The 18165-nt window shown below is 39.4% G+C and overlaps 1 protein-coding gene across 3 annotated transcripts; it reads left to right on the plus strand.

The window, feature by feature from the left end:
• The first annotated feature begins 359 nt into the window (after positions 1–359).
• On the plus strand, positions 360–13908 carry LOC121864809. Of its 3 annotated transcripts, none has more exons than XM_042363973.1 (7): positions 360–955; positions 3140–3420; positions 3957–4107; positions 5364–5420; positions 5961–6124; positions 6631–6857; positions 9840–13908. In XM_042363973.1, the coding sequence occupies exons 1-7, from the start codon at positions 841–843 to the stop codon at positions 9919–9921; spliced, it is 1077 nt and encodes a 358-aa protein (XP_042219907.1). In that variant the 5' UTR covers positions 360–840; the 3' UTR covers positions 9922–13908. The 3 variants fall into 3 exon arrangements, with proteins under 3 accessions (XP_042219907.1, XP_042219906.1, XP_042219908.1); XM_042363972.1 differs by having other exon boundaries at positions 361–955; positions 3954–4107; XM_042363974.1 differs by lacking the exon at positions 5364–5420 and having other exon boundaries at positions 361–955; positions 3954–4107.
• Positions 13909–18165: the final 4257 nt, after the last annotated feature.

The following is an 18165-nucleotide window of genomic DNA, read 5'->3' on the forward strand; positions in this document are numbered from 1 at the left end:
TATATTAGGACCAAATCTTCTTCCTTCAACAATGTTTTATAAAGTTTAAAGCTATAGGTAATATTTTACCTTTAAGAGAATAGACAAATATCTTTTACTTAGCGGTTTTACGCTTTTACTTGCTGCTTGTGACAGTAATTTGTCGACAATAATGATTGGTTTAAATGAAGGTTTAATTAAAACCCCTTGATTTAAATATCTCTAAGCGTCATAGAAGATATCGTCCAGGTGATTGGTGGAGCGTATCGTGATGTCATTGTATGGGAAGAAGTGCAATAGGTTGATTGGACTAAAGGAACCCTACGTCATCACCTGCCATGAGATATGAGCTCTGATTGGCCGTCGTCAAGATGATACTTTGGCGGGAAGACCGACGGCGTGGGCTGAAGCGTCGGCTGGCGAGGCTTCATAACACCATTGTTTACATTTATACTTTTTATCATTTCCGTTGAACTAGAGATTAGTTACAAGTTGTTATTATACCCAAAGTGAGGTGAAGTATTGTAGATTATCCTGATGTACAAGATATTACCGGCGGGTGAAGGATATTGTCGTTAAAAGGTAAAAATCAACAAGTTGTAGTGTGGAGGAGGAGAGGCCGGGGGCGCCATCTGGCCAGCCGAGGAAGAACATCATCCCTTTATAAACCTGTCCAATAAACCTAAGACAAAAGACACCTACAGTCACCAGCGTCTCACCCCTGTAACCTTTAATGACACAACTCCATATTAAAGTGCCTGAGAGGACGTATTAATAGAAGATAAAACCATAGTGGGTGAGTGAAGGACGCCGTGGCCAGTTTAAAGGTCCTCCTCCACTCAAGGAAGGTCACCTGAGGAAATGGCTGAGGGTGTAGCAGGAGGTGGTGGAGGAGAACCAGTAGCTCACAGGACCAGAGGAGCCCTTGAGGAGATACCAAGACCAGCCACCATCACCCTCCGTCACACACAACTAGGTGATCATACTCTGGTGTTTCCTGAAGAGATTTGAGGTTTATTCAATATAATTCGTTATATAGATTGATACATACTGATAATTGAATAGATATATTACCTAATCTAATGCTAATCTAACCTTGCCGTATACTTATCCTCATAATTAGTTTTAAGGTGGTTTATCACAGGTGAAATAAGCTGGGGTGGAGATTCTTCAGGTGATCCCATAAACTATCAACTCACACACATACTAAGATACTGTCATATTCACACACATACTCACATTTGCTCTCATACTCACACACACACTCACAAAGTTGCTCTCATACTCACAAACACTTGGACAATCATGTAATAGAGGTCTATGTGGTCAGGATGCTATCTCAACATTTTGTTATTGATCTTGGCTTTAAGTTTTAATATCTGCTGAATCCTGCATGCCCCAACTAACGTATTGTTTTAACAGATCGACTGATTTACACTTTGCTACTGTTGCTTGTAGCCTCGTCCACTTGTCAAACGCTATTACAGTACGCGTACTTCCTTACGTTCATTCTTCATCTCTGTTTAGGATTATTTTTTCCCCATGTCATCTTGTGGTTGAGTCTGTTCTTACTTCAAAACTATTTACACATGGTTCTTTGTCATGTGTTATTCATGATCTTAAAGTACCTAACATCATCATATCAACTCCAAACCTTCTGTTTGCCACTGTGGGAAGTGTCAGCCGCTCTATATGTGTTAAGGAATTTAATGATGGCACCAGCCTGCATTGGACTTTTTTTTTTTTGCCTCTACTTGTCTATATTTTATAAGCTTATTCAGTACTGTGGTCAGACCAGAGATGTGTACAGAAAAGGTATTTGAAGATTTCCTCATTCAGTCACTCAAAGGTTCATATCAGACCCATAATTTTGTTCACCTTATTTTTTTCAGCAAGGTTTTCCTAAAATCTATTAGTGGTGCCAAGATGTGTTCATTAATTCTTACATCCTGTATTGAAGCTCTTATGATAGATTTACCAGTTCCCATATACAGGGTATTTACATTTCTTAGGATGATATTTCAACAACCATTATTATCTGACCATCTTGTCATCTGTTTGGTTATCCTCTGGCAGTCTGTGGCTGTCCATAAGTTAAGTTATTTGAATATTTAGTGTCATCCACATAACTACAGCAAAACCTTCATTTAACGCTCATAAATATAATTGGTATAGTCCGTTGTATGGAGGTTCTGTATAGGACTATATAACGGATTACACTCCCATATAGTTCGTTAAATAGAGATCGCACTGTACATGTATGCCTCACTCACTACAAAGCATCAGGGAGGTCATTTATATAAACAAGAAATATTAAGAGACCTTGGACTGATCACTAGGGCACCCCAGCTAGTACTTCAGTCCACCCTGAGGTTAAATTATGTCATCAGCTGCCACTCTCTGTTTCATGTTTTCCAAAAAGCACTAATTTATTTGATGTAGCCTTGTCCAGTTTTATTTTAATTTGTGAAGCAGTCATCAGTGTGGGACCTATGAGAGGCCTTTATGATATGACGGTAAGCAACATAGCTCTCCATCATCAGTGTTTCAGTCCAGCTATCCAACACATTAAGTCACTGTAGTTCACCAGATATGAATAAATACTGTGGCTCATTTATTAGTTTATTTTTCTTTAAGTGGTCCATTGTGTCTTCCTATATTACAGATTCCATTATATTACAGGAGACATGGGTCAAGGTTATTGGTCTATAATTTCTTAGTTTAATCATTTCCACTTTTTTTAAATGCTGTTAGCTATCTTTGCTGCTTTCCACACATCTGGGACAACCTCTTCCCTTTTGGAGTACTGTACACAAACATATCTCTCGACCTTTGCAAGAGACTCCATGACAAGATTTATCTGTACAAATAGCATCTGTCTGTCCCAAAACCTAACCTAATGTCCTCCCAGATAGCTTGAGGATTTTTGATCATCAGGTGAAATAAGCTGGGATGGACTACTCTGCAGGTGATATAAAATTGCAGACTTTTGCAACCTGACCTCAAACCTACATCCATATTGATATTTTTTTTAAGACTTGTTACTCACGAATTACTTGTGTTGTCTCATATACTGTATAGAGTTCCAAGGACTTTGTATTACTCATGTATAGAATTTTATAAAATCTTGTTACTCATGTATGATTCATCTCACCTTCAGGCAACTTGGACAATGGCCCCACCTGGTCTGCCACCATCAACCTACCATCTTCATATCTCTCCCCAACACCCTCACCCGATGAACTTGTCATCCGGGGGCGAGGCAGGAGATCGCTGCCCTTAGAATGGTCTCCCATCCCAATAGAGAGCCCCATTAAACGCACGGAGAAGACCCCAATCAAGAGGTCTCCGGGGAAAGGCATGATCGTCCTCCGTTCATCTCCGAGAAAACGGCTTCAGTTGAACGACACTCCACCCAGAGACTTGTTGGACCACAGACGGGTATGATGGCTCGTCTCTAGTGTCTGGTAGATCACTGTTGAGGAGTAAAGCATTATTATTAGTACAGGTAGTATTATTATTATTATTATTATTATTATTACTACTATTATTATTATTACTATTACGTACTGTATTTTCATTTTGTTGCTCTAAAATTGATTGATACAGTAGTGACTTCTTGTGAGAGGATTATTGTACATTTTCCTTAACACCTTGAGTACTATTGTGACTTTAGATCAACTGAACAATACCTGTACTCAACCCAACTTATTTCACCTGATGATTTAAACACCCTCATACTACCTGGGGGGTTAGGTTAAGGTGTTTAATTATCAGGTGAAATAAGCAGGGTGGGCTAATCATCAGGTGATCCATATATATACACTTTCTTGGTTTTATGGACAAGACGCAGAGATCCACAACTACCTGTATTTCACTATTTCAATAAAGAGTAAAATCCTGTGCCCTTTTTTGTTTTTATCTGAATCTCGTGTGTAATTAGATTATCGTATTTATTTAATATTTCGTTACAGAAGATGATGCAGATGTCGCCCATAATGAAGAAGTGTCGCAGCCTCACCGTCTCCCCTGTACAGTCACCTCCAGAAGTGGCCATAAAGGGGCTCTCACAGAACCAGCTGGTCGATGTCCTTAACCATGTCCTCACCCAGCACCCGGAGCTTAAAGGTGCTTATGTCGCTGTTTATCTATTGTATCTGACTTAATTATCATGTCCTGTGTGTCTCTTTCTCTCTCCTCTCTTTCCCTCTCTCTCTTCTCTACTCTCCCCTCTCTTCCCTCCTCTCTCTTCCCTTCCCATCTCCAGAAAATCTACTGTGCACCTACAATAATTAACACTATAGTTGTAAATGGTCACAGTAAATGTTGGAAGTGGATACCATTCCCAATATTTACTGTAGGTATAACAAGGTATATAACACTATAAGTATAACAAGGAATATGACACTATAGGTATAACAAGGTATAAATGTAATGTTAATTATTATAGGTACACAGGGACTTGTAGATCACCCTCCTGTAGTATTGTAACGCAGTAATATAGTCCCACTCTTCATCACTGGTCATGTTAGTGGCCAGTACAGTACAGTATAATGATAATGTAATAGTACCTACCCCCATTATAAATATCTACACCAACTGGGGGGAGATGACACACACATCCTGTCTACACTGTGATATGTGATGCCAGGTCCACATAACTGACCACTGGGTTGACACATTCTGAACCAGTGTGTCATATATCAGGTTCATGCAACGCTGACTTGACTATCTCGGTCTGTGTATGTGAAATATGACATGCCGGGTGTGTGTGTGATTGTTGTGGTTTATCCCAGGAGGCCATCATATGGGTGTGGTACAGTGGGTCAATCTTTCTTCACCCCTTCAATGAATAACAAAATCTGGACTTGATTTTTTTTTCACCCCAAAAGCTTCATACATGAGAGATATTACCACACACACTATCAAAATCTCTACACTGACCATATTATTACATAAATATTTCCTACTGCTAATTTATCTTTCTAATAACACTTTCATTAATCTTCCTCTTGAAGTTAATCTTGCTTTCTGCTGTAGCATTTTCACCTTATAGAATGTTGTTAAGTTTTGTGCAGAACAGAAGCTGTGGGCGTTTCCTTGATGATCTGAGCTCCCAGTTGGCCTCAGTAGTTGTGTGTGTGGTAGTGGTAGTTGGTGATGCCTGTTAGGACCAAATACTCCATAGGGGAAGTGGGAGATTGATGCAGTGGCGAATGTAGAGTTGATTTGGATTTGAGTGGGTAGAAATTCATATAGTACATACACACAGACAGACATGAAAACACACACACACACACATGCACGCACACACACACACATACACATAAACATTTACCAAGGATAACATAATGTATTAGTAACAATTATTTCTAATATGGTAGGAAGAAGAGTTGAGGATCACCAGGAGATGGAAGGATGGAGTGCAGGACATACTAGAGGTGAGGGGGAGTGGGTGTCCTTATAGCAGCAGTGTGCATGAGTAACTGATGTGAACATGGTATTGAGTGGATTCATAACACGTTGATGGGTGGCGCTGGGTTATGTGAAGCAGTATTTGAGATCTTGTGTGTGTGTGAAGCGATGAGTAAACCTGAGAGTTATATGGGATTGTGGTTTTTGTGTATGTGAAGCTTACATTACTGTAAAATTAAGCACCCTGCTTTTTATTTCACCTGAATATTAACCACCCCAGTTTATTTCACTTTAAGATGAACCACCCTAGGTTATGTCACCTTAAGATTAACCACCCTTACACTAACCTCACCTAATATAACCTAACGCTCTAACCTATCCTAACATAACCCCACCAGGGAATATTAGGGTGTTTAATCATCAAGTAAAATAGGTTGGGGTGGCTAGTTTTCATAAAATTAAAAAAATTAGTTGATTGCATTGTAGGTGTGTTGTCACTGACCCACTTTTGTGTGTGTGTATGTACATTGTGTTTGTTATACTTAATTGATACAATTTTTTCGCAGACGAGATCTCAGACATCTTGCCACAGCCAGACCTGAAGCAGATGGAGGAGAAACTCAATCAACAGAAGAAATGTATCTTCAAGGCCCTACCCGTCTCCCGGCTCGCCTCTAAGACGGACTCGCCAGCGTACAACAAAGCCGGTCCCCACTTGATTAACTTTAAGGTTAGTCATCGTCATTAACGTTCATTCCTATACCCAACATTTTACCGAGCATCTTGACATCATGTCTTTGTTTGTCCGGTAATTATTTTTATTTGTTTTTCTCCGAGATAATTTTTATTTTATTTTATTTTATTTTTTCATATTTTTTTGAAAAAGATTATGTTGACTTTTCGGATCACCTGAAGAATCTCTGCCAAACTGTATTTCACCTAAAGATTAACTATCCTAAAGCTTATCTAAATTAATGCTAGTCTAACCTTCCTAGCACGAACCTGACATAACCTAATGCTTATTATGATGTAATCTAACCTCACCTGTCCTGACCTGACCTCATACTCCAAATAGTTTTAGGGTGGTTAATCCTTTGGTGAAATAAACTGTGGTGAATATTCTTCGGATGATTCAACTTTGTTTATATCTAATACGACCAAACTAAGCTCGGTCTAATCTAAACTAACCTAACCCGTGTTCATCATATTATACATATATCATCGTAATTTCCTCAGAAGACCATCAACGAGCAATGTGGCCAACTGGTGGAGGCAGAGCAGTGGGTGAGTTTGGTGGACTACACTCTCCTGGCCTGGTCGTACGTGAGGGCCACGCCTCTCTGGGACTCTCACCACCACAACAACTGCCGTCGCCTGTGCTTCAAGACCCTCGCTCAGCACTGCCTCCAGGGCCTTACAAAATTACAGTGGACCCAAGACCAGCTGGAAAACCTCTTAAAGAAGTAAGTCTTCCCTCATCTGGGAAGGTTGTAGCGTATAGTATCTCGTTAATTAATTCTACGTACAGTTACTTCACGGACACGTGCGTTAATGAAGCGTTGTGTACAGACAACTTTCTTGGCCTATTACAGATTGGTTATCCCTTATCAGAGTTTTATTTTTTTCGAGCGATATCCCATTTTAGGGTAATCAGACCTTTGGGGTGAAATTTAGAGTAAGGAAAAATCTTGCAAAATCTAGGGTAATTAAGGAATTCTTGGGATAATTTAATCATATTTTAAGGTAATTACTATGTAGTAGTAAGTAAATTAATGTTAAAGGAATGTCACGTTTGACTGACTGACCGTTTTTTTATTTCTTATAACAATTCAGCTTCAACACAACCTAGGTAAGTCTCCCATTAATACAAAAAATCTATACGTTTACTTTTCTTATGATACTATGTTGTGCTCTCACTTCTAAGGAAATGTCCTTAGACTGTTATTTATGATACTTTTAAAGTACAGTAATGTCTCCTTTAGCCGGAATCCCTCAAACCCGGAACTCTCTGATAGCCGGAATTGAAACTTTCTTGGAAAATCTTTCCCAAAGCCGGAATTTTCTGGAAATTTCCGGCTTTGGGAACGATTTTCCAGAAAATTCCGGGGATGGGGGATATTTTTCTGGATTCGAGAGATGATGTAATGGGCAATTTCTGGAACTTCCGAGAACATTTTTCCGTTACCCGGAAAATTCCGGGGATGAGGGATTTTTTCCAGCTTTGAGAGAGTCGTCTCGTTACCCAGAAATCTCTCATTCCCGGAAGTGATCTGCACCAATGGTTCCGGCTAACGGGGATATCACTGTACAATATCGTATGTTAAGTGTTTTAATGTATAGCAGGGGGTCCTCGTTATCAGCGATTAATGGAGACCAGAAAAACACCACTGATAATGAATCCACTTAAAGTGGGGAATTAATCCCATAAGAAATAATGGAAATAGGTCAAATTGGGACCATGATATACACAACACTCAAAAAAAATTATATGATATTTTTTAACAATTAATTACCATAGAAACATTTGTACACACTCACTCCAGTAGTTCATTGAGACAAAATACCTATTATAATGTTTTAAAAATAAATAATTGTAACATAATAAAATATTTTTATTTGCTTACCATCAAAATATGGTTGTTCAGGTATGTGCAGGGCACAAGTGATGTTGATCACTCATTCACCGCTCTTCTTTCTTCTTTTACTTTATCAATTCTAATTTTACATCTATACTATAGCTGTGTGCTTCCTTTTGAGAGCTGCACCACCCTGTTTGGGTTGAGAACTCTATGGCTACAAAAATGATAAAATGATTCACCACAACATGCTCTAAAAGACACAACAAAGGCAGGAGTAAACACAACAGTGCACTGATCCAGCAAAACAAAGCAGGAGACTGGTGCGGGGTTAATCTTGTTCAGTGAGGCCTTATATAAAATTGTTAATGGATTATTGGCAAAGAACACATAGTGACCACATTGACACCATTTTAAGATAATAATATTTTAGGGTAATTTGATAATTTTGGGGCATTTCAGAAATAAACATGGATAAGTACAGTATGTATGTGTAATGAATAAAGGTAAGATTCAGGGTGCTTAGTGCTTCAGAGTCAGGTGTCATGGTGATGCCAAACAGACGGTACTGTACAGTATTTCATACACAAAATTAATAAAAATATTTCATAAACTACCTGCAGGCTATATGCATCCATATGCTGTTAATGAAATATAAATGATTTTCTTGTATAGACTTGGGCCCCATCCCTGCTAGGTGAGCTACTGCATTATACAGGATATAGGTACATATATTCCAAAAATATCCCAATCTGAGACCCTTTCGGCCCCAAGCTTTTCGATAAAGGGATACTCGTCCTGTAATATCATCTGGGGATGTGAAATCATGTGATTGGGGTAACCACAGAATATCTCCAACATGATTTGGGAATGTCTCTTGCAACAGCTGCATTCTATATTATTTGGCAAGTTGCACCATCCTGTTTTAAGAAAACACTATTAAAGTTTGGTCTACAATTCTCTCCTCAGTCCAAATCACCATTCATAGTCACAGTTACTTCCCACCACCACCACCACACTTACCTTCTGGCTGTGTGAAGGTCTCTCAGGCTCTCAGGGGTTGAGTGAGTGTTTGCCTTGCTCCATATATGACACTTTTTGTTTGTGGATATTAACCCAATAATTGAAAATGTGCCTCATCAGACATACTGCCAGTATTAATTGTTGTGTCATCTTGTAGTTTAGAGTAACACAAATTAACACCTTCATGATAGTTCTCATACTTTCTCTGTTAATTTCTGGTTCTTAAGACTTCCTTCTCACTGTTAACTTTCTGCTCTGTTGAACTCTCTCTCTCTCTTAATTGATTTCCTTCACTCAGATCTTTCCACAGCTGCCACACTGTCAGTTGTCTTACGTGCTTTAACATAACACAATATTGAATTCCTTGTGGGACTTCAAGCAATTTTTTTTTAGATTTATTGCCAAAATTATGCTCTACAATGCCAGCTCTATGCCCTACACCCCATTTGTTCAGTTATCCAAAATTTATCCCTTAAGTTTACCTTGTAACGAATAAAACATGGCATTTACCTAAATCTTTGGTACCATTTTTTTTTTATTTACACTTCTCACCCTGTGTCATACCCCCTGAGGCTGTAAAGACTGTCACCTCCTTACACGACACATGTGACATTACTGTTTTATTTTTATTTTTTTTTTTTTTTTACAATGTTTTATTGTTATTCATATGGTTTATAACTATTATTTGATTTATTGTGTTCATGATTTTATCTGTATCAACATTTTGGCTTGAATGCATTATCATTATTATCACCACCACCATCATTATCACCGCCACTACCATCTTTTAGCCATATACTGTACTGGGTAGATCAAGTTTAAGTCTCTCCTTCCTTTATCATACAGGCTGGAACAATGCTCTTCAGATCACGAAGAAATGGACCAGTGTATACAGCACGTGCAGACTGTCCTTAGCAACCAGCAGTGACCCAGGGGAGAGGTGTTGTCTGTATTTTACTCTAGGTATAAGTAGTAGTGCTGGGGGTGATATGTGTTCTCTGTTTTACACAATTTATTTCTGAAAAGTAGCCATTAATTTTTGTACTACGATTTTGGTGGTTATTGGATGTTAATTCTGGAAAGTGTGTAGTATAGTATTTAATGTTTGTCAATTTTTCTTTTTTGTGTGTAAATAAGATGAGATTTATTGTCTTGCTTGGTCTCCAAAACTTACGTACAAGTCATAGGAGGTTTTGGGGACTCTGATTTATCGTAGCTGTGATTTTTCACCAAATGCATTCAAACACGGAAACTGTCTCCATATTGGCACCTCAACTTTGCATGGGTACAAGTTGAGAAGATATGTTTTGCTGTTGACTAAGAGAAAAGAGGAGCATTGTATCCATCATCATAATACTAATGTGAGAAATTAATTAAAGATTTATTTATTGTCTTTAAACTGAGGATCCATGTAGAAGTGCTAATGAGTCTTCTCACGTGGGGTAGATCAGTCAGAAACCTTGTGTTTTAATCCTTCGCAGGAATAACCCAAGTCATGTTTAAAGGGGGGTCATGTATGTGAAGAATATTGTGTGTATATGTGTTGCTAAATATCAGTTTGACGCCTGACCTAGTGCGATACAGTAGGTGGGGAGGTACTGCACTCCACTCCTCTCCTCACATGGTTAAGCCCCTGGGGTGCAAAAGTTGATTCGGCACTGATTTTTATTAGTTTCCTGGTCCAATGATCACAACTGAACACAAATTTGCTTCCAGGATCATTATCATGCCAATTTTTAACTCCTGAATACTCTTATAAGTAATGAATCCTGAAATTTTGGGGGATATTGAATATATTTGCATGGTATAAAAAGTCAAATTTACCATAAACATCAGAGAAATATTAGAAACTTTACGTTGTGTTGTAAATATGACCTATTGTTGGCTTTTAGACTCATCTTAGCTAGAACTTAAAAGAGAACCATTGGTGTGAGCTGCATGTTATTTATTGTTTATATTATACTGTACAGTATACTGTACATGACATACAGTCTGTAGTTGTGTGAAGGGCTGTCATGGACCACCACTTGTCACTTGAGCTTCCTCCCACTTAGACATTTTATGGCATTTGTGAGAAGCAGGAAATATTACCATACAGTTTACTTTGTTCTTAACCACCAATGTGTGGGGTCCCCCTCTCAGCTGAAAAAGATCGTCTGGCGTTGGCCAATTAGAATATTAAACGTGGTGTCCCCAAAGTGAAGGGGTTGATTACCAGGTGTATACATTATATTTGTCTCAGCTGTGTTCAGTGTACAGTACTTCTCTCAACTTCAGAGCATATTGTAAGTGTACAGAAATTAACACATCATGTATCTAGGAGTTAACAGAGTTGGTAATTGTATACATTCAAGTTAACTTATCTTGAATATTTCTAAGAGTTAATGAAGGTGATGTTAGTTTGTACTCAAGTTAGTGCATCTTTAACATTTCTAGCAGTTAACAGAGATGATCCCTCCCCCCCTAGGTACTGACCCTAGTCCTGTACTGTATGGGAATTCTCCTCTTATGGTTCACACTGAGTCTTGTCTTTGCTCTTGTAGAACAGTTCACTCTTAGGACGCATGTGTGTTCCTGCGACACCACCACCACTCCTACAGGATTACAGTGTATTTAAAAAAGAAGAAGTTGTGAGTTGTTAACCAGTGCAGTTATCCAATACGCCTGAGCCAGTGTTTAACACTGGATTACACAGCTCACTATCTCTGGGTGTAGTGGTGGTAGTTGTATTAAATGAACGTGTCTACACCTTAACATATTACTAACTCTGGGTGTTCCAGCCAGTATGGCCGTATGACCAGCCATCTTGTAACACGAGATGAAAGTAATATGTCTTCTCATTGTATCCAAGCTACTGACCATCACGGAGGAAATTACTTATTATTTCATCTGTTTATTTGCTGTAATTATCTTTGACATAATTGTACTGTATATACACAAAATTTGTGCCTCATAATCTACACTGCCACTTGTGCTTGTCAATTTCTGAATGTTTAACAGGGAAGGTATATAATTTTTTATTTGTTTTAATTCAGATTTTTAATTAAGCCAACATTGAACTTCTTGAGAAAGTCGATTAATTTTTCCCCATCCTTTTCAGCGGTTGTTGAAGGAATGGTGTGTTTAACCTGATGCCGTTTATTTTAATTGTCACAAATATTAATTTATGGGCGTGTTTTTTTCTGTCCTTATAATATATTAATGTTTTCTTTTTTATTTTAGACACTTCTCCAGTAGTACTGTGGAGGTTGTTCTGTGTTGATGTTCCCCTCACCCTCTCCCCTCTTAACCTGAACCCTAACTTAGCACACACCATGAAATGTACAAATATAAAGTGTAAAATTGAAGCTAGTTCATTAAGATGTGAAACATGGTTGACTGGATGATTCCAGCCCTCCAACCAATGTCACTACTTGAGAAACACAGGTGCTCTGCAAAGTTAATTATAACAATGCAACATAAAAACACATTTAGAATCATCCAAGAAAACTGGATAGAAACAGTGAATGGAAAACATGATTGAGTCTTCATTTGAGGTAGAACAGTTGACGACTACAGGGCATCCCCGACTTACGAACAATCGCCGATACAAACAAGGTCAATTATTTTAAAAATCTGACAAATACAATGGTTCATAGCAGTTATGTACGAGAACTATTTTGTGCGGCGTAGAAGGCAGGTAGCGCATGGAGAGTGATGCGTTGCACCCAGTCATCCGCCTTGAGGGACCAGGAGCGGCAGTGCGCTTTACCCTCATCGCCTAAACGTGTGTGATCGAGTGAAACTCCAGAACCAAAGGGATTCATTACAATAGAAATGGCAGTTGGTTTCAGGCTTATTGAAGAAGGATTGTTTAAATTTGAACAGCAAGATCCCAACATAGCAAGATTCACCAAGGCTCATAGAAGTATTACTGAATATCTTTGATGCTAAAGAGAGATTTATGATGGAAAGAAGAAAGTTTTAGTTCAACCATCCCAATAAAGCCTCTGTCACTCATGCCCATCTCTACCTGCAAGCCAGTCCCAGGTTTTAATGCAAGTGTTAAACTTTAATTTTTACTTTTCTTTGCAGTATTTTGTCATTCAATTTCTTCTTTTCTCTTAAATTAAATGTTTCAAGATATATAAAAGGACTTGGGCTATGATATAGTCCACATAGGGTATATGTTCCGAGTTACGTACATTTCCAACTTGAGGACGACCTCGGGAACGGAACATGTTCGTAACCCGGGGACCCCCTGTGTGTAGGTCAGTTTTCCATTTGTCTGATTCACTGCCTCAGGTACAGTAAGTGTATCATGGAGCAGTTATAACGGTTGAGTGTGTGTTATATTTTCAAGTACAAGATCACAACAAAGTGTATGTAGTCAGTTGTAGTTAGATTGTGGTAATAGTCACTGATGTAAGTTATCATATACAGTACTGTATTGTGCTCACTACTGGAGGTGACTTAGAGTTAACATTACTGGCAATGAGTCATCATAATGTAAGCATCAAGTTTGTGGGTCAGATCCACATTAAAACATGGAGACATTTTATATATTTATTGAAATATAGATTTTGTTTTCATATTTTAATGTGAATTTGAGAGGTTTCAAGTTGTTATTATTAATGTAAAGTTTGGTACAATTTGCATGGTGAGGTCTTCATGGATCCTCACACTGCGGCAATTCTCGGGTGTCAGACGTGCCTTGTACTGAAGTGTGATAAAAAATAATTTGTGTGCTCAACGTTTTATCTAGAATGGAAATTTTTGTAATTGCTGTATTGTACAGGAGCATCTTTTAGTTTCAGAGCTTTCACAGAATCTTGAGGCTTTTTGAGAGTTTACTCTTATTTTTCCATTTTATGTCAAGGTCATTATTGTGGGTATTAAAACAGTACCCAGTTTACAAATAAAATATATGAAATAATGTCTTCTTTTCTTAATGCTGATTGTGTGCTATTTATCTATCTGTGTGACCTATTGCTTGTGTTTGTCTTGATCCATCTGTTTTATCCATATCTAGAATCTACTAAATGTGCATTACTATCCAGTCTTATTTCACCCACGTCTGCCTAAACCACCTGTGAGAAACATTAACCTCCCGTTTAGAAGAATACGAGGATAAACCAATTAATGAATCACTTACCAAGAAAGGATTTATCTTCCTAGTATAATATTTTCCCCGGATGTGGTGCTGTCAGACGTAGTAACACTCGTATGCAATAGCCTCAGGTTGCTGCATATGAGTTACGAATCGAGAGAGTTTACTTACAAAAAAATCGCTAAAAATCACAAAATAATATGAGGCTGCTGAACACACTCCAGTCCTCTGTGGTAGCCTGTGATGTTGGTGAAGCATAACTGTACATCTGAGACACTGATTTTAGGGAGGTCCAACTTTCACACATAAGAATAATGGGTATTTGACTTGGGATGAAAGAGTATGGTATATGTGGGATGGTGTGTGTGTGTGTATATATGTGGGATGGTGTGTGTGTGTGTATATATGTGGGATGGTGTGTGTGTGTGTATATATGTGGGAGGGTGTGTGTGTATATATATGTGGGATGGTGTGTGTGTATATATGTGGGATGGTGTGTGTGTATATATGTGGGATGGTGTGTGTGTGTATATATGTGTAAGGATGGTGTGTGTGTGTGTGTGTGTATATATGTGGGATGGTGTGTGTGTGTGTATATATATGGGATGGTGTGTGTGTATATATGTGGGATGGTGTGTGTGTGTATATATGTGGATTAGTGTGTGTATATATGTGGGATGGTGTGTGTGTATGTGGGATGGTGTGTGTGGTATATATGTGGGATGGGTGTGTGTGTGTATATATGTGGGATGGTGTGTGTGTGTATAGCGTGGGATGGTGTGTGTATATCGTGGTGTGGTGTGTGTGTGTGTGTATATATGTGGGATGGTGTGTGTGTGTGTATATGTGGGATGTGTGTGTGTGTGTGTATATGTGGGATGGTGTGTGTGTGTGTATATATGTGGGATGGTGTGTGTGTGTATATATGTGGGATGGTGTGTGTGTGTATATATGTGGGATGGTGTGTGTGTGTGTGTATATGTGGGATGGTGTGTGTGTGTGTATATCGTGGGATGGTGTGTGTGTGTGTGTGTATATATGTGGGATGGTGTGTGTGTGTATATATATATGTGGGATGGTGTGTGTGTGTATGTGGGATGGTGTGTGTGTGTATATGTGGGATGGTGTGTGTGTGTATATCGTGGGATGGTGTGTGTGTGTGTGTATATCACGTGGGATGGTGTGTGTGTGTGTGTGTATATATGTGGGATGGTGTGTGTGTGTATATGGGATGGTGTGTGTGTGTGTGTATATGTGGGATGGTGTGTGTGTGTGTATATATATTGGGATGGTGTGTGTGTGTATATCATTGGGATGGTGTGTGTGTGTGTGTATATATGTGGGACAGTGGTGTGTGTGTGTATATATGGCCAGGATGGTGTGTGTGTGTGTGTATATATATGTGGGATGGGTGTGTGTGTGTATATATATATGTGGGATGGTGTGTGTGTATGTATATGTGGGATGGTGTGTGTATATATGTGGGATGGTGTGTGTGTGTATATATATGTAAGGATGGTGTGTGTGTATGTATATGTGGGATGGTGTGTGTGTGTGTGTATATGTGGGATGGTGTGTGTGTGTGTGTATATATGTGGGATGGTGTGTGTGTGTGTATATATGTGGGATGGTGTGTGTGTGTGTATATATGTGGGATGGTGTGTGTGTGTATATATGTGGGATGGTGTGTGTGTGTGTGTATATGTGGGATGGTGTGTGTGTGTATATGTGGGATGGTGTGTGTGTGTTTGTATATATATGTGGGATGGTGTGTGTGTGTGTTTGTATATGTGGGATGGTGTGTGTGTGTATAGGTAGGTTGGGTGTGTGTGTATATCGTGGGATGGTGTGTGTGTTGGCCCATATATGGGATGGTGTGTGTGTGTATATATGTGGGGATGGTGTGTGTGTGTATATATATGTGGGATGGTGTGTGTGTGTGTGTATATGTGGGATGGTGTGTGTGTATGGGATGGGTGTGTGTGTGTGTATATATGACAGGATGATTTGTGTGTGTGTATATATATGTGGGATGGTGTGTGTGTGTGTATATGTGGGATGGGTGTGTGTATGTCGTGGGATGGTGTGTGTGTGCCTGGGATGGTGTGTGTGTGTATATACGTGGGATGGGTGTGTGTGTGTGTGGGATGGGTGTGTGTGTGTGTGTATATGTGGGATGGTGTGTGTGTATATACATTGGGATGGTGTGTGTGTGTATATATATGGGATGGTGTGTGTGTGTATATATGTAGGATGGTGTGTGTGTGTGTATATCGTGGGATGGTGTGTGTGTGTATATATGTGGGATGGTGTGTGTGTGTCGTGTATATATGTGGGATGGTGTGTGTGTGTATATCGTGGGATGGTGTGTGTGTGTATATATGTGGGATGGTGTGTGTGTGTGTATATATGTGGGATGGTGTGTGTGTATATATGTGGGATGGTGTGTGTGTGTGTATATATGTGGGATGGTGTGTGTGTATATATGTGGGATGGTGTGTGTGTGTATATGTGGGATGGTGTGTGTGTGTGTATATGTGTGGGGATGGTGTGTGTGTGTGTATATATGTGGGATGGTGTGTGTGTGTGTGTATATATGTGGGATGGTGTGTGTGTGTGTATATGTGGGATGGTGTGTGTGTGTGTATATGTGGGATGGTGTGTGTGTGTATATATGTGGGATGGTGTGTGTGTGTGTGTATATATGTGGGATGGTGTGTGTGTGTGTGTATATATGTGGGATGTGGTGTGTGTGTGTGTGTATATGTGGGATGGTGTGTGTGTGTGTATATATGTGTGGGATGGTGTGTGTGTGTGTGTATATATGTGGGATGGTGTGTGTGTGTGTATATATGTGGGATGTGTGTGTGTGTATATGTGGGATGGGTGTGTGTGTGTATATGTGGGATGGTGTGTGTGTGTATGGCAGATGGTGTGTGTGTGTGTGTGTGTGTATATGTGGGATGGGTAATGTGTGTGTATATATATGTGGGATGGTGTGTGTGTGTGTATATATGTGGGATGGTGTGTGTGTGTATATATGTGGGATGGTGTGTGTGTGTATATGTGGGATGGTGTGTGTGTATATGTGGGATGGTGTGTGTGTGTGTGTATATATGGCAGGATGGTGTGTGTGTGTGTATATATGTGGGATGGTGTGTGTGTGTATATGTGGGATGGTGTGTGTGTGTATATGTGTGGGATGGTGTGTGTGTGTGTATATGTAGGATGGTGTGTGTGTGTATATATGGGATGGTGTGTGTGTGTGTATATGTGGGATGGTGTGTGTGTATATATGTGGGATGGGTGTGTGTGTGTGTGTATATATGTGGAAGGATGGTGTGTGTGTGTGTATATATGTGGGATGGTGTGTGTGTGTGTGTATATGTGGGATGGTGTGTGTGTGTGTATATATGTGGGATGGTGTGTGTGTGTGTATATATGTGGGATGGTGTGTGTGTGTGTATATATGTGGGATGGTGTGTGTGTGTATATATTGGGATGAATTGTGTGTGTGTGTATATGTGGGATGGTGTGTGTGTATATATGTGGGATGGTGTGTGTGTGTGTATATATGTGGGATGGTGTGTGTGTGTGTGTATATATGTGGGATGGTGTGTGTGTGTGTGTATATATGTGGGATGGTGTGTGTGTGTATATGTGGGATGGTGTGTGTGTGTGTATATATGTGGGATGGTGTGTGTGTGTATATGTGGGATGGTGTGTGTGTATATATGGGATGGTGTGTGTGTGTATATGTGGGATGGTGTGTGTGTGTATATGTGGGATGGTGTGTGTGTGTGTATATGTGGGATGGTGTGTGTGTGTGTATATATGTGGGATGGTGTGTGTGTGTATATGTGGGATGGTGTGTGTGTATATATATGTGGGATGGTGTGTGTGTGTGTATATGTGGGATGGTGTGTGTGTGTATATATGTGGGATGGTGTGTGTGTATATATGTGGGATGGTGTGTGTGTATATATGTGGGATGGTGTGTGTGTGTATATGTGGGATGGTGTGTGTGTATATATGTGGGATGGTGTGTGTGTATATGTGGGATGAATTGTGTGTGTATATATG

This window comes from Homarus americanus, unplaced genomic scaffold, assembly GCF_018991925.1.
Source record: "Homarus americanus isolate GMGI-L3 unplaced genomic scaffold, GMGI_Hamer_2.0 scaffold46273, whole genome shotgun sequence".
NCBI classification, from domain to species: Eukaryota; Metazoa; Arthropoda; class Malacostraca; order Decapoda; family Nephropidae; genus Homarus; species Homarus americanus.